A 17,688-nucleotide genomic window follows, 5' to 3' on the forward strand; every position below is an offset into this window, starting at 1 on the left:
GACAGAGGGAAGTAAAGTGACTTGGCCTAGGTCACAGAGCAAGTCAATGGTAGAGCCAAGATTAGAGCTCCAGAATCCTGGATTCCACTCCTGATCTCAGATCACGTGCTGATTCCCACCATCATCCCTCTTCAGATAATGTTTAAAAACAATCACCCCTGGTAATATTCACCCCTGAGAGAACTTCTGTGTCAAATGTTATTGAATTTATACACCCCACTTGTAAACTCCCATAACAATGGGTTTGTAATTGAAAAACCGCCATAGCATTAATGTGATATTGATCAGACTCAGCATGAATCTGAGAGCCAGCAGGAGCCATGACAAAAAACTTTGCCCTCCCCAGCCTGCTCTTTTCCCTTTCTCACCCACTCAGCAATGAACAGATGCATGTTTAAAGTTCACTTAAGTTTTAATAGCTAAGGCCCTGATCCTGGAAGCCACTCCGTGCTGGCAAACCCCTGCATTCATGCACAACCATGGGGCTCCACATGGTCTCAGTGATTTCTCTGCGTGGAGCAGCTGGGAATATTGGGGCCTTCAAATAGAGTCTGATCTAAAGCCCATTGAAGGCCTTGCTTTTTGAATGAATACTATTGGAAGGTCCTGAAATGTGTGATTAATCCATACCTTATTATTGCTCATTGCTGAAGCCTGGTGTGAGCTGGGCCATGATGAAACACTGAAGCACCAGCATATGGGCAAGAAAGTCTGTTTTCATGGTATCCCTGGTCCCTTCTGATTCCAGAAATCTCATGAGTGAGCTTGACATCATGAGATTTCCAGCCCGATTTTGCCGACACAAGGTTTTGGATCAGCCAGAGAACAGGGTGTTGATCTGAACCAACCCAAACTAGGAACCTTCCTGAGGTTCACCCAACACTTGTAATGAGGTGGGATTGGAGAACAGAGCCCCAAATGATTTAGGACTTCATTACATGACGGGCTGCCTCTCTCCTTGTGTGATCCAATTGCTGTTGTGATTGGTGGTGGCGCCTGAGGTGAATTCTCCTTGGTTTAAACTGGAAAGGGGCTACTGGCAGAGTAATTTCTGCACTCTCTCTTTGCCTCAGTCCATCAGATCGTGGCCTTGTTAACCTCCTTGGCATGCTACAAAGCTCATATTTTCTCCCAGACATTTGATGAGGCTAGGGAGGCAGGTTGAAGTCTGTGAAAACCATGCTGACTGGGGGCAGGTGTGGGAGAGAAACAGTGACATCCTTTATTGTGGTTACGCTGAAAACATGTAAGGGCTTGTCTACACCGGGAAATTGACTGGAATAGCTCTTGCAGAATATGCTCAATAAGACCAAGGAGTGAACTCCTTTCTCTCCATTAGCAATGGGACTTCCAGGGTGTAGGTGACACCCACTGGTGAGATAGTATATGGGTAACTTGCCCAGCATGCTGTACTTGTTCCATGGATAAACAGAGGAGTCCAGTTCCTGTGGGGGTGGTGGAGTCTATCTAGAACATATAGCCAACACTCGTTTTTCTGCAGGTCCCTGTCAATTTTGACACTTGTCCCTTAGGAAGGACATTTTGCTCCAGTGCAGCTCCATAGAACAATGACTTTCCAAATATGTTAATGTGATATTGACCAAACTCAGCATGAACTGACAGAGGAGCCCAGAGAGTATGTATGACAAACATTAGCCTCAGTGATGGCCTAGTGCTTCTGCTAGCCCTCCCCCAGTTTATAAAACACTGGTTAGCTTGCTCCCTGCTCGACATCTCATAAGTAATGGTTTGGTGGCATGAGTTTGATGAACAGACAGTGGCAGATAATGTGACCATGCAAAGTTTATGTCATATTGTGGATTGTAACTTCTGTAGGGGGGAGATGTGACCACTCTAAACCCTGAGCAATATTATGAGTTTTAAAGGAAGATTTGAAATAATATGCCAGACAAGTATGAACTTTTGGGTCAAACAAAGGTAAGAGGGTTTCCCAGGAAATCTTTAGGGGGTGGTGTATGCACATGTACCTTCTCTGCCTATGCAAGAAATCAGCCTTTTGAAGCTCTGCCTGGAGGAGGGGACCTTTGTCCAATGATCAGCTGTTATAAAACGACAAGCTCAAAGGCCCTAACTGAAAAAAAAAGGAAAGAACGAACCATTCGTGGGCATGCTTGTTCTATGCTAACAGCTGTTATGAACTTGTAACCCCTTGGTGGGGTTTGAAGAACTGATCACTGGCCACAGCCCCTACTGGAGTAGGGGGTGATCTCTGGTAAGCTTCTTAGCATGCGTAGGTTACTTTATTGTTCTAATATGTTTTCTCTGTAATGCTTTCACCTTAAAGAATAAATGTGCTTGCTTAAAAAGGGCTGTGCGGTAACAGCTTATACCTGTGGGCAGCTGCACTGTTTATAGCTCCCGAGGAGAAAGCATAGTAGGCCTGCTTAGGCAGTCTCACTTGCTGGGGAATTTACAGCATAGAAAAGGAACTATACAGCCTGGGAAAACCCTGGTCAGAAGGGAGAGAGATGTGGGTCTTTATCCAAGAGAGATGACAGCTGAGGAGCCTGGAGCGGGTGCCTTTGCTGGATCACAGAGGGGAATACAGGTGCAGTTGCCATGAACTGTTACAGAACTCAGAAATCCTGGTTCCAGTCCCCTTTCCTAACCACAAACACTTCCTAATAGTGTGAACACCTCTCCTGTGTTCCAAAGCATGCATTCATTCAGTGCCGAATGTCCTTTATCCCTTATTACTAAACACACTTCTATATCAGCAAAGGATCGTACATTAGAGTACTGTACTGTTTGATTTTGTACTACAAATTAAACATCTGGTAGGAAAGAGCTTGTTCCTTATAAATAAGCTTTGTTCCATTTTCTTGAACTCTAATTTATCCTTCCCTAGGGACTGCTCCTTGACATAGTGCAAAGGGTTGTGTGTTCCAGTGACCCTGAGAGCTATGCCAGTGGGAGTTTTAACTCCTTGTAGAGCCACCCAAGTCAGACAAGTCAAAGGGTATTGACCAGATGAAAAGTAGTACACTGGTCTTCCAGGTTGGGGAGCTGAACAATGGATCAATCTAGCCTCATAACAAAAATTAAGTTATAGAAAAATAATAAAGTAGCCATTCTGTAAAACAGCAGGATAGACAGGGATGGTGGAACATTGTGCCCTAAGCTAGTGGTTCTCAACCTTTCCAGACTACTGTACCCCTTTCAGGAGTCTGATTTGTCTTGTGTACCCCAAGTTTCATCACACTTAAAAACTACTTGCTTACAAAATCAGTTATAAAAATACAAAAGTGTTACAGCTCACTATTACTGAAAAATTGCTTACTTTCTCATTTTATCTGTATGAAATTTTCGTTTGTACTGACTTCGGTAGTGCTTTTTATGTAGCCTGTTGTAAAACTAGGCAAATATCTCAATGAGCTGATGTACCCCTTGGGAGACCTCTGCATAGCTGCAGGGTACATGTACCCCTGGTTGAGAACCATTGCCCTAAGCAATGTCGGACAGTGTAGGAACAATTCAGAATATAATCTATTAATCACCTACCTCTCTGTTTGTCTCTGCCTAGCACACTCATCCCCATGTGACATCATCTAATCTATCTATTTCTCTTTTTGTCCTGTATCCATCTCTGTGACACTTCTAGCTAATTTATTTTATTTATGGCATTATAACCTTGGCACTGAAACATAGCTGGTTGCCTGACTTTCTCATAATAAGGGTTTGATTTAAGCCAACACATTTTGGGCTTTCTCTTAAATCTCTGTGAAACATTGCTCATGCGCAACACAATGAGTTTTCCCAAGATCCCACCCCAAACCTGATCCTACACACCCATGAAATCCACAAGGTTTCCTGGGAGAATAAATGGAGGAGAGGTCTGCTCTGAAAATATGGGAACTGCCTCCCTCTGCCCTGTCCCCCCAACACATTCCCCTGCACTGTGCCCCAACACCTCCCCCTGCCTTGCACCCCAACATCCCCCTGCCCTGAACCCCAACACTGCCCCCTGCCCTGTCCTCCCAACACCTCTCCCTGCCCTGCACCCCAACACCTCCCCCTGCCCTGAGCCCTAAAACCTCTCCCTGCCCTCCATCCCAACATCCCCCTGCCCTGAACCCCAACACCTCCCCCTGCCCTGCGCCCCAACATCCCTCTGCCCTGAACCCCAACACCTCCCCCCTGCATTGCACCCCAACATCCCCCTGCCCAGTCCTCCCGACACCTCCCCCGGCACCACAGTGGGCGGGCTTGGTTGCCATGGTTTCCCAGGCGGGGGGGGGCGGTGCTACGTTCCGGTTCCGGTTCCGGTGTCTGTGGCTGGCCAGCGCGCGGGGCGCTCGGGGGGGGGGGTGAGTGTCTCCCGGGGGCGGGGCCCCCCGTGCGGGCGGCGACCGGGGCGCGGTTCGGGTGCTGCGGCCGAAGGCCGCTCGGGATCCCCGGGCTCGCGTGGAAGCTGGGCCCGGCGCCGAGGCGGCCGCGTCCGGGGTCGTGGCCGGGCCTCTCCTGGGCAGGCTGGGATCGGCCCGAACCCAGCGAACGGGTGGGGCGAAGGGGGACCCCCGCCCTGGAGGGGGATAGGGGGACGGCACCCCCCAGCCCGGGGAGGGGCTGCAGAGGAGGGTTGGGGGGACGGTTCCCCTTCCCAGCTATGAGGGGGTGGGGGCATGGCACCCGCCCCCCAGTCCGAGGAGGGGTGTGGGACGGCACCTCCCCCCCCCCCCCCGCCATTGGGGGTGGCAGGATCCCTTAATGAGAGGGTGTTGCTGAGATGCACCTTGTGCGATTAATTAACAGTACTTCATACATGTGAGATTTTGGCAAACGTTTTCACAAACTTGTCGTTGGAGAGCAAATGCTCAAAGTAGCCCCTCCCCAAAATCCCCTACATACTTTACAATTGTTATTTTTTAAAGCTTGTCTTCAAAGGAATAGTAATTAAAAATGTGATCAGCGTGGGACAGGACAAGCAAGGCCTGACCAGAGGAAATCTGGGCACATCTAGTAGTATTTTCAAGAATTCTGCTGGTGTGTGACAATTTGCTGTTAATAGGGTCAAAAGCGATCTGGTTAAAATTTACTAAAGGAAAGGACCTTAGGATAGAAACAAATCGATTGCTCGGCACCATACACATCAATTGGAAAAGGAACAAGAAATGTCTGTTTAGAAATCTGTTACTTATGCTTAAGTTTTGTGGCTTCTTTTCCCTGTAGATCTCAGACTTCACTTCAGTGGCCTCCCCGAAGAGCAGGTTATCTGTGTAGCAGCCAAAAACACAGTATAGAGGTCTCTAGCTCTGTGATTTAAGCTTCTTCAGAAACAGCTACACCCAAAATGTCACATCACCTGAAATTTATTGCCAGAACGGTGATGGTCCAGAATGGGAATGTGGATGCTGCTTACAGGACACTAAGCAGGTAAATGTTAACAGCTGTGAGACTCCACTCCAGAAGTAGCTGCATTTTACTGATGAGCAAAGTGAGTCCTCTGTATTTGTTTGTGGCAAATATTGTTAGGTTTGTCTGTGATTGGTTATGTCCATTCAGATAAGTGTGATTTATATTTCTTTGCATACTGTTAGAGCAAAGAAACACTTGAGCAAATCACATGCTTGACCCCTGCTAGGGGAAGGGAGATTTCTAACAGGTAGTAATAGTTTTAATCGTATGTGGTCTAGTGGTTAGAGCAGTGGCCTGGGGGGGGGGGTCAGGAGTCTGGATTTTATTCTTGCTTCTGTCAGTTGAATGACTGTGACCGAATTGGATGGTGAGGCTTGAGAACACAGAAAAATCACAAGGGGCCTTTAACAAGTGCTGGTAAGTGTGCATTTTCTGTCCCCTGACTTTAAACTGCAGTGAAGTAGCTTTACAGGGCTATGATCCAGTTAGGCTGTTCTGTCTAGTCTTTATTGTGCTGTGAGAGCAGCCTCTGAAACAAGCTGGCTGGCTCTGGGCATGGCAGACCTCCCAAGCAAAGGGAAGAACTCATTAATCCTGGAGAGTCAGTGAAATGGAGTTCAGTAAACCTGGGTTCATCAGGTATGTGAAATGCACAAGGCAACCATAGTCTCTCAGCTTCACTTAACATTTTCATTTTGTCACATGAAAATGAGAGTCCCAATACTGTATTAATTAAAATCACTAAATTTAAATCTGTATTACATTACATTTCAAGGGGAAAAGGTAACATTTAGCATAGATTAAAGCCAGTAAGCCTGTGAAAGGATGAATATTTCACATTGATCATGGGGGGGGGGTGTCTCAAAATAAATGTGCATGTATTTAAAAGGTGTAGATGCCAATAAGTGGAAGAACTAGTTTAGAGCAGCACAAAAGGGTTATAACTAGAAAATTGGGGTGACAATTTAAGGAAAACATGGGCTGAATACTAGGAAGTATTTGCTAATATCAAGATTTTGGACTGTGACATTCTATAGGATTTCAGGAGGGACAATCCACTAAAAACTGGGCTGGAGGGAGTAATCCTGCATTGGCACTGGGGTGTACTAGATCAGTGTTTTTTAACAAGTCCCTGAGATCTCCCTGACACAGTTTAGGAAGGCAGCAAGCTGGTCCCTGATATCAAAAAGATTGAGAAACATTGTGCTAGATGGCCCACTAAGCCTTTTCCATATCGTATGAAAGAAGGATGATTTTGTGGACTAGAAACATGGCTTCATTTTCCCAACCTGCTGCTGATATATCATCTGGATAAACCTGTCCTGTCTGCCCTGGGTAAAATCACTTCTCTCTGCACCTCAGCTTCCCACCCGGAAAATGAGGATAATACCACCTTGCAGATGTGTTGGGAAGCTTTGAGATCCTAAGATGGAAAGCATCAGAGAAGGATAAAATGTTATTGTAGTTCATGTCTGTGAAGGATTGCACAGAGTTGGGAAGCTTAGTTTAGAACAGAGAGAAATGGAGTGTGGAAATTCAGCTGAACTTTATTTCTTGAGGAAATTGCTGTCATGCAAATTAAAATGATATAACTTGCGTGATGGCTTACAGCTTGGTCCTGCATTCCTTGTGCACCCCAAACTGCCACTGACTGAATTCAAGACAAGACTTTCAGCTTGCAGTGTCTGTGGTAGAAACGAAAGTGTCCACTGTGTAGGGATAGTAAACTTCTTGCTGTGTTATTAACCCTTTACTTGTTCCTCAGAAACAACAAACTAAAATGCTGAAGTCTTTTATCTTATTTGATCATTGGGCAATGTCTTTATATTGGCCTGTGACACTTGCTTTCTTCTTCCGAATAATACTGTGAAGGGACGTTTGTCTTGCCATGAGGTCTAGCATACATGTGCTAGCATGCCTTTGTTTGGAACAGTGGAAAGCATTAAGGATAATGCTCAACAGATCTGGATGAGGTCTTAGTTCGGTGGGGAACTCTGTCTTGGGGAAAGAAATATTAATTTATGCCAGGCTTTTTCATTTCAAGATAAATTGTCAAGCCTCATGGCTGGACCATGTTTAGAATTTAATGTCTTTTTCACTGCCTTTCCCTTATTCTTCTCTGGTCATCATTTGATTCTTCCAGGTTAATGTGAATTCATTGGGCAGTTCTATATAGTATGGGTATGTAGATCTCCATCCATCGGAGGAGGCATAGCCTGGTGTATGTGATTTACAGTGTAAGCTGCTAGGGAATTTTTCTGTATTTGTGCATTGCCAAGTATATTGTCAGAGCTCAATAAATAATGGGCCTGAACATAGGAGCCAGGGTTCTGTGATTGATTTCTGGCTTTGACAAGGACTTTCTCACTGCTTGTGAGTCAAGATGTATGTTTCTCCATGTGCAAAATGTAAATACTGTACATCCCTTCTGTAGATTAACCAGTGTCTGCAAATGTAACATGCTGTAGAATAATAATACTTTGTCTTTCTCTAGCACCTTGCATCTGAGGCACTAACATTAACTAAGCCCTACAGTTCTTTCCCTTGTCCCATGAGATGAGTGGTGTATCCCCATTTTACAGATGGGGGCGAGGGGTGAAGTGACTTGCTCGTGGTGTGTCAGAGAGTCAGTGGCAGAGCTGAGAGTACTATGAAGATCTGATGCCCAGTGATCTGCACTAACCGCTGCACCACTCTGCCTCTGGGGATTCCACTGAGTCCATGTTTGTGTATTTGAGGGTCCCTCATTGCAGGCATATGGATATATAGACTGCTCTAGAATAATGGGCCATGGGCTCTTGGGAGTATGGGCATTGTATCTTCTACTGCAGTTGAGTTAGTGAGCCACAAATATAGCGAAGCTTGTCTAAGGCTTTGTCTACACTGCCAATTGAACGACAAAACTTTTGTCATACACAGGTGCTTAAACCCCCCCCCCCCACCCCCACCCTCCGAAAGACAAAAGTTTTGCCACAGCAAGTGACAGGATGCTCGTTGTCGGCAGGAGCACTCTCCTGTTCACAACGCGAATCCCGCTTGTAGGGGGTGGAAGTATTTTATCCACAAAAGTGCTGACAAACAGCGTTTACACTGCCCAACTTTTAGCAACATGGCTGTATTGCTAAAAGCTGTGTAGTGTAGAAAAAACCTAGATCACTGATGTCCCATAAGCCCAGCACATATATTTCAACATCGCCTTGCTTTGGGATTTTATTTGATTTACTAGCATGTGGGTTTGTATCTTCATTCACAGGAGAGAAGAACGTGTTATTCAAAAACCAGTCGGAGAACACTTCAATCTCTCTGGTCACTTGATTACAGACCTAAAAGTTGCAATTCTTCAACAAAAAAACTTCAGAAACAGACTCCAATGAGAGACTGCTGAATTGGAATTAATTTGCAAACTGGACACCATTACATTAGGCTTGAATAAAGACTGGGTGTGGATGTGTCATTACACAAAGTAAAACTATTTCCCCATATTTATCATCTCCCCCCACCCCACTGTTCCTCACACGTTCTTGTCAACTGCTGGGAATGGCCCACCTTGATTATCACTACAAAAGGTGTTTTTTTTTTCCTCTCCTGCTGGTAATAGTTCACCTTACCTGATCACTCTCCTTACAGTGTGTATGGTAACACCCATTGTTTCATGTTCTCTGTGTATATAAAATCTCCCCCCTGTATTTTCCACTGCATGCATCCGATGAAGTGAGCTGTAGCTTATGCTCAAATAAATTTGTTAGTCTCTAAGGTACCACGAGTACTCCTTTTCTTTTTGCAGATACAGACTAACACAGCTGCTACTCTGAAATTCTTCAGTCTTGTGATCATACTGACCTCTGCTGGCTTCAGTACTAAAAATCCAGAAGGGCAATATGTTTTCTTTGTTAGCTCTCAATCTCATTGTGACATTGATTCAAACACTGGCAACAGGCTTCAGCTTCTGTTAAGTACTTTGATCTCCTGGGCTAGCGTTTTAAGGGCAGGAGTGACAACTAAAATTGTGATTTCTTGCACATTGTTATGTGTGTGTTTGCGTGGTGTTAGGGTCCTCTGTTTGTGGTGTTCCCCCCCTGTCCAATAATGAGACTGTCTTTGGAAAAGATTGGACTTTGGACCTGGGGTTTTGTTCAGCATAAAACCTCTTTTCTGCTGTGTAAGGCAAATACTTCATTTACCTGGGGCTTCATCATCATAAAGAAGTTTAGAAAAAACAGCTGCTTTTATTTCAAAGGCACAGTATAACCTTTATTCTCCCTTGCTATGCCCTGTTCTGTAGTGTGCCATATATCTGTTGGTCAGCCCCATTCACCCCAGAGCTGGCTGCCTTTCAGTGGTGCTATACACATGTAGTTTGTGATGTGCTTTTGGATTTGAAAAGTGCTGTAAAAATGTAAAAGGTTATTAATTATAGGGTTATGTTCCTAAATATTAAAGCCTGTAAAGTCTCTTTTAAAGAGAACTGGATAAATTCATGGAGGTTAAGTCCATTAATGGCTATTAGCCAGTATGGGTAAGGAATGGTGTCCCTAGCCTCTGTTTGTCAGAGGGTGGAGATGGATGGCAGGAGAGAGATCACTTGATCATTACCTGTTAGGTTCACTTCCTCTGGGGCACCTGGCACTGGCCACTGTCAGCAGACAGGATACTGGGCTGGATGGACTTTTGGTCTGACCTAGTATGGCCATTCTTATGTTCCCCCATAGTCCTGATGTTCTATCTAGCTACCACTCCAAGGTGATGTGAAACTGAGAACTTTGCTGAAGTGCGGAGCTGGATTACACTAGAATCAAGGAAGTGGTGTTTTGGAATACGGTATGGCTCTGCAAAGTCACTTACTTCTGTATCCAAAGGATCCCTTTACGTAACAAGCTTTGCAAAGCTATGCCCTGTACTTCAAACCCGTGTATACATGGTGTCCTCGAGGCTGGCTCCATGCTGCACCGGCTTCTTTGATTGCTATGCTATTGCAGCACAGTGCATGCCAGGTCGTAACTGGGTTGGAGCTGGCTGATCGTGGCTAGAGGGGACCTAATTCCCAGCTGCAGTCGGAACCATTCAGCACTGATTAGCTCATTTAACAAACGTATTTGCAGGTCAGCTTCTGGCCCTCAGATCCTTGACTGCATCCCTTTTTAACAGCAGACTACAGAATGTGTGGCTTTGTATTTCTTCTCTTGTTTCTGCGCCCAGCAGATTTGCGGATCATAGTTGTTGGTTTAAATATAGATTGGACGGCAGTTCCACCATAAGTGTTTGTTCAGAACCGTACCAAGGGCAACACGGTTTTAAAATGCCTGTGCAGCTGGTGAGCTGAACATGTGTCTCTCTCAGCTCTTGCCCGTGGGACTCACTAGGCGCGCGATGTGACATAACAAGTGCTTGATGCAGGAAAACTTGCTGCCTTCAGATTGGCTGCCCTTTTGGGACAAGGAGGGGAACTAGAAACAACTGAGCTGTATCTTATTGGATGCTGGATACTTGTGGGTGGGTTTTCCAGTCCATTGAAGACTATTTATCTTACACTCGTTATCTGCTGACATACAGGCTGCGTGCATTGCCATGTGAATGCTTATGCTCTAAAAAGGCTTCTATTCAAATGTGAACTTTGTTAAAGGGAAACTGTCAGATTAAAAAAATATTTTTTTAAAAAGCAAATTTCTTTGTGATGCCAGCAGTACTTTACACTATTACCTCAAGAGTAATGTTGTTTTAAAATCTAACGTATCTGTCATTTATTTACTGATGGGTTTTTTTAATTTGGCACTTCATTTTGTTTGGGCAATGAAAACTAACCAATCAATTTCGCGTTTTTCTGGTTAGTTTCATTTTCTGATTCACATGCCCTGTCAGAGATGCTGCAGTGTTTGAGTTCCCAACACTGAAAGGAAATTTTTAAATCTCAACAAAAACCAGTTTTCATTGGTTGTTGTTTTTTTAATAATATAATTAAAACTCCATTTTTAATAATCAGGTTTGTAAAACCTTTTCTTTATAAGAAATTGCTGGCCTAAACTACTGTAATTGACAGTATTCCTTTAAAATCTGTAACAGGTTTGATCAGGGCTGTATTACTGGGCAGGTCAAGCATCACTACAGCATGTTGCTAAATCTATATAAGCTCTGTCTGAATTAGCCCTTAACCTGTTCTTTGCTGATAAGAAATTCACAAGTAGACACATCAAGTACTTTATGTGAAAGGACAGCTAAACAGCAGTTTTCTCCACATAGTGGTGAAATCCCCCTATTGTGCATTCTGATTTTCTTCAAGAAAGAATAAAGAGCAACAAAAAATGATCAGGCAGGTGGAGGGATCAATTTCAGAGGAAAGATTAAGGCCCTGTCTCTGCTTTAAAAATAGCCATGTCTAAGTGTTAGAACAGGATTTATTCTTGTCCGCATAGATGATAACATGTTATATACATGTTGGGAAACCATGTTTCAGCTCTTTAAGATACTTAGGCTAAAACATGGTTCCTATACATGTCTTTTTCTGTCCACATAAGCAAGAAAAAAAGTTTCGCGTTTGTAGTGTAGGTGATCTTAAGTGTAATTTGGCTAAAAGGGGAATGATGTGTAAGTTGAAAGATGTAACAACCCAGGAAGGAGAGGAGTTAAGTAGGGTGGAATAACTAGAGGTAATGGTTTGAAATTAAAAAAGGGAAATGCCTGGCTGAATGTCAAGGAAAACTTCCCAGTAGTGTGATATATTAGGCTATGGATTCATCTCCTTTGGGAAGTGGTAGAAGCCTCCTTGCTCAGCATATTGTAAAACTGGACGTCACAAACCACAAGTGGTTGGACCTCAGTGTAGAGATGGACTGAGTGGCTTAGTAGGTCCTTTTCTTTCTTCTGTTGTTCTGTGATTACTCTGGCAGCGGAGGAAGGATGGTTTTGCACAGGTATGGGAGCTAGAAGGTCTGGATTATGATCTTGGCTCTGCCCGATTCATTCTGTGACCTGGGGCAAGTCACTTCCCTGATCTCTCTGCTTCTGTTTCCCTTCTCTGTAAAATTCCTCTCAGTGTCCAATGTGTGCAGGATAAAGCAGAGGAAGCAGCTGTTTCTGATCTTACTTTGGAAAAGCTGCAGAATCTGATGTGACAAGATCTAAGCCTGTCTTTGACTGACAGCTGTGACAGGTAAATTCCTCTAGTGCCTGAAGGAGGAGATACACTCCTATGCTCCAGTTATTGTTAGTGTCCTAAGCCACAGGCAAAATGGATCTCAGGCAATTTTATGTGAATTGAATTCTTATGCAGCAGCTGTATTTACACAGTTTAGCAGCTGGACTGGCTGAGATCCAAGGGTCTTGTTAAAGGTTATTCAATGAAGTCAGTAACTCAGTGTTTGCATCAAGCCCTTTCGGCAACCACTAAATCACCCTGCTCCTCATCTGAGGCTGTTAAATGTGCCTGTAGTCTGACATGGCGTATCAGAAAACCCACTATAGTCCTTCAAGTGCAATCTGTGGTTAGGAGTTTTCCTCTGACTAGCAGGCAAGGGGAGAATGCATGAAATAACACTTTCCTCTTGTTGGTAGGGTATTTCATGGAAACGAAGGGCTGGAAGGGACCTTGAGAAGTCATCAAGTCCAGCCCCCTGCGCTGAGACAGAACCCGGTAAATCTAGACCATCCCTGACAGGTTTGTCCAACCTGTTCTTAAAAACCTCCAATGATGGGATTCCACAACCTCCTTTGGAAGCCTATTCCAGAGCTTAACTATCCTTATACTTAAAAAGGTTTTCTGAGTATCTAACCTCAATATCCTTTGCTGTAGATTAAGCCTATTACTTGTTGTCCCACCTTCAGTGGGCATGGAGAACAACTGATCACGGTCCTCTTTATAACAGGTCTTAGCATATTTGAAGATGATCATCAGGTCCTCGTCATTCGTCTTTTCTCAAGACTAAACATGTCCCCTTTTTTTAACCTTTCCTCGTAGATCAGGTTTTCTAAACCTTTTATCATTTTTGTTGCTCTCCTCTGGACTCTCTCCAATTTGCCACATCTTTCCTAAAGTCTGGCACCCAGAACTAGACACAGGACTCCAGCTGAGGCCTCACCAGTGCTGAGTGGAGCAGGACAAGTACCTCCCATGTCTTACATATGACACTCCTGTTAATGATATTAGCCTTTTTTGCGACTTCATCACATTGTTGACTCTCATTCAGTATGTGATTCACTAAGCACTACTTTACCACCCAGCCAATTATTCCCCATTTTCTAGCTGTGCATTTGATTTTTCCTTCCTAAATGAAGTACTTTGCACTTGTCTTTATTGAATTTCATCTTGTTGAATTCAGACCAATTCTCCAAATTGTCAAGGTCTTTTTGAATTCTAATCCTGTCCTCCAAAGTGCCTGCAACCCCTCCCAGCTTGGTGTCATCTGCAAATTTTACAAGCATACACTGTACTTCATTATCTAAGTCATTAATGAAAATATTGAATAGTTCCTGCCCCAGGATTGACCCTCGTGGTACCACACTGGATATGCCTTCCCAGTTTGACAGCGAACCATTAAGTATTCTTTGAGTGTGGTCTTTCAACCTATTGTGCACCCACCTTATAGTAATTTCATCTACCACATGTCCTTAGTTTGCTTATGAGAATGTCATGTGGGACTATCAAAAGCCTTACTAAAATCAAGATATATCACATCATCTGCTTCTCCCATAGCTACTAGGCCAGTAACCCTGACAAAGAAGGAAATTAAGAAGGTTTGGCATGATTTATGCTTGGCAAATTCATGCTGGCTATTCCTTATAACGTTGCTATCCTTCAGGTGCCCACAGATTGGTTGTTTAATAATTTGATCCAGTATCTTTCCAGGTATCGAAGTCTGGCTGATTGGTCTATAATTCCCCAGGTCTTCTTTGTTCCCCTTTTTAAAGACACTATGTTTCCCGTTCTATAGTCTTCTGGGACTTCACCCCTCCCCCATGTGTTCTCAGAGACAATTGCAAACAGTTCCAAGATTAAAAGGAGAACATGTGGCACCTTAGAGACTAACAAATTTATTTGAGCATAAGCTTTCGTGAGCTACAGCTCACTTCATTGCTTCACCTAGTTTCTTAGGTACCCTAGGATGAATTTCGTTAGGTCCTGCTGACTTTAATACTTCTAACTTATCTAAATATTCTTTAATGTGATCTTTCCTGTTTTGACTTGCTTTCTTTCCCCCTTATTGTTAATATTATGTTGAGTATCCAGTCACCATTCACCTTTTTAGCGACACAAAATAGGCATTAAATACCTCAGGTTTCTTGATGTCATCAGTTATTAGCTCTTCTTCCCCGCTACATAGAGAACCTACGCTTTCCTTCATCTTTCTCTTGCTACCGATGTATTTAAAGACCCTCTTATTGCTTTTTGTGTTCCTTGCTAGGGGTAACTCATTTTGTGCCTTAGCCTTTCTGAGGGCGTGTCTTCACTGATGCAGCTGTGCTGCTGTAGTGCTTTAGTGAAGAAGCCATTAGGCCGGATATAGCTACTATGCCCTGAGAGGCAGTTGCTGCGTCAGTGGGAGAAGCTCTTCTGCGCTCTACACAGGGGGTTAGGTGGTTATAACTATGTTGTTCAAGGGTGTGAATTTTTCACATCCCTGCGCAACATTACTGAAACCGATAGAAGTTTGTAGTGTAGACCTGGCCTGATTTTGTTCCTACATGCTTGTGCTATTCTTTTGTACTCCTCCTTAGCAATTTGTCTGTGTCTCACTTCTGGCAGTCGGGAACCTTTTAGCTACAAGTTCTTAACTCTTATTCTGTTAAAATGCATGGGAAATGGTTGAGAGCCACTACCTGAACTCTGGTAGGAGTCCTATTGTGAGAGAAGGGGACCGAGAGTTGACATCGCAAGGAAAACTACTGTAGGGTAAGGCTCACCTGCTCAGTTACAGAATGGGGAAGGACACCGTCCTGCCTGCTTATAATGGATAGCTTGCCAGCAGTAATGCTGTTGAGACCATTTCCGTGAATAACTTAGCACAGGAATGCAGCTGAAACAGACGTGTTGTGTTCAGTGAAATGTATGTAAGCCAGCCTTATTGAGAAGGCCTTTTGTGTAGCAGAGTCTGTTCTCTTACAGAATGTGTCATGTTGTGGATAAAAGGTTCCTCATCTCTGTGGGGATGCCCTGGGGAGGCCTGATCCAAAGCCCTTGAAGTCAATGGGAGTCTTCCTATTGCCTGCAGCAATGTCTGGTTCAGACTATATGTGGCCTTCTCTAATCTCTCTGCACTACTGCCCTCTGCTGAATAGCACATGTATGAGCCTGCAGCCTAAAGAGGAGAGAGACTATAAAATCTGACAGTGGAGGTAGCTGCCACAGTCCCATTATTCCATGATTTTTTATTACAGCTACCAGATAGTTTAATAACAAAGTTTTAAAGGGATTTTATTTTCTTCCTTACAGTTCTCAATGTGCTCATAGGCACAATGTACAACACAGACCCCAAAATGAAGCCCAGGAAATACTGATTAATACAGAAGATTTGAAAATTGCGTGGGGCCCATTTCTCTAGCTGAAATCACCCCCTTTTTTTATTTGACATTTCTGATGTTAATTTCTAGAAATAGTTTTGTGGACAAATTTGAATCTGCAAAACGGGATAGCATTTGTCATGGGAGGCAGTTGGGAGGGTTCATTATTTTTGCTGCTTAATAAATTATGCCAATTGTGCTGAAGTCACCTGTTGGTGCCATTGACTGGGAGGGAGTGTGGATTGATGGTGAGAGCAGGGGGCTGAGAGATAGGACTTCTAGATTCTATTCCTCTGATTTACTGTGTGGACAACTGACTTCACTGTGCTTTAGACTTAACGAATGTATGTAAAGCTCTTTATTATGCTCAACTGTAAGGCCCTCGGGAAATGCAAAATATGACACTTCATTAATTTCCTCAGAATTCTGACAGTGGATGGGATCATTGAGGATGCCAAGCGGCGCCGGTACTATGAGAAACCATGCCGCAAGAGGCAGCGGGAGACCTACGAGATGTGCCGGCGGATTTATAACACAGAGATGGCCAGGAAGATTGCATTTCTAATGAGGAAGAATCGACAGGACCCCTGGCTAGGCTGTTAGGTCCAAAGAATTACAATAGCTGGGGAAACAGCCCAGTGACTTCTGTTTTAAAAAAAAAAAAAACAAAAAAAACCCAAAACATACTGCTCTCAGATCTGATCGCCTCATGGCTAGTTTCAGCCAAGAGGCCAATGACTGAATGGGTCATGGAGACTGATCTCCCTTCTTCACCAGGGCAGGACTGAAGGACATCATACCATAGAATCTCTGTTTCTGAGCAGTTGCCATGTTGTCTTTCTATCTGTTAATAAAGTGACCATTTTAGCATGTTGTCCTGCTGTTCTTGGGTGACACAAACATAAGGAAACTATATTAATTCAGAGTTTAGAATTGGCTTTCCCTTTTATGAACAATTCCTTTAAATAGTGCTTGCTGCTCATTATAATTAGAGCCCTGCAAATCTGCCGATATCCGCAGAGATCCGCATCCGTGAATGCAGATATCCGTGGACCATTTTTGCAGATCCCGGGTGGATGGGGATTCAAATTTTGTATCCGTGCCGGGCTCTAATTATAATCTCCTACTTGGCAGTGCTTGTGAAAACAGGGTAAAACCTGAGTTAGGTCTGATTTATTCCAGAATAAAGATGCTGCTGCAAGTATTTTCATTCTCCCTCCCTTTATTTTACTCTCCGTTGGTTGGCAGTAAAGGGTGTGGATTATGGAATTCGTATACATCATTTGCAGATTATTTTTAAGACAGTAGAGGTTCAGAGCCTTATCCTCATTTATACTGTGGTCCCATTATTCAACTCTGGTAGTGAAAAGGGGCCTTAAAATGAATGTAAACATATTTCCACCCACTTCCGGGCTTCTTTACACTGACAAAATAAGAGTATAAAATAAAAGAAGTCCTCAGAGTCCTGGGAGAGTACAGCTGCTTCTGTAGTGTTTTAACTTATTTTTTTTTAATGGAGTATCCATTTAATTTTCTCCAGTTTTTTTAAGGTTCCTCTTAAGCAATCATGTCAGGAAATGTCAAAGTTAAGCTTGCAGATATAATTTTCAGACCCTCCTTTCCCTGCTTCTGTAAATGCTTTCCTGAATATGATCAATCCTGTTTTTCACATAATTATACTTTTTCTGACAATCTTACACACATGTAGTGTCTTGTAATACCCTTTGTTGTGTGCCAGAGTCCACAAAAGTGATTTGTATAGTTGGACTACATAATACTGGCTGCCCCCAATGGAAAAATAAAATAAAATTTAGCACTTGGGGG

At 43.6% G+C, this 17,688-nt stretch overlaps 1 protein-coding gene across 2 annotated transcripts; it reads left to right on the forward strand.

Annotated features, from left to right (window-relative positions):
* Nucleotides 1–4,248: 4,248 nt before the first annotated feature.
* On the forward strand, nt 4,249–16,734 carry MRPS21 (mitochondrial ribosomal protein S21). Of its 2 annotated transcripts, none has more exons than XM_077841429.1 (3): nt 4,249–4,328; nt 5,191–5,394; nt 16,287–16,734. In XM_077841429.1, the coding sequence occupies exons 2-3, from the start codon at nt 5,312–5,314 to the stop codon at nt 16,465–16,467; spliced, it is 264 nt and encodes an 87-aa protein (XP_077697555.1). In that variant the 5' UTR covers nt 4,249–4,328; nt 5,191–5,311; the 3' UTR covers nt 16,468–16,734. The 2 variants fall into 2 exon arrangements, with proteins under 2 accessions (XP_077697555.1, XP_077697556.1); XM_077841430.1 differs by lacking the exon at nt 4,249–4,328 and adding an exon at nt 4,367–4,519.
* The last annotated feature ends 954 nt before the right edge of the window (nt 16,735–17,688 follow it).

Source organism: Eretmochelys imbricata, chromosome 24 (assembly GCF_965152235.1).
Source record: "Eretmochelys imbricata isolate rEreImb1 chromosome 24, rEreImb1.hap1, whole genome shotgun sequence".
Taxonomy (NCBI): Eukaryota; Metazoa; Chordata; order Testudines; family Cheloniidae; genus Eretmochelys; species Eretmochelys imbricata.

Bases quoted from the DNA above. Each gene is read 5' to 3' on its own strand.
- MRPS21 (XM_077841429.1), top strand. From the start codon at position 5,312: ATGTCACATCACCTGAAATTTATTGCCAGAACGGTGATGGTCCAGAAT. The intron at 5,395-16,286 runs GTAAATGTTAAC...TAATTTCCTCAG, and splicing joins GCTTACAGGACACTAAGCAG to AATTCTGACAGTGGATGGGA.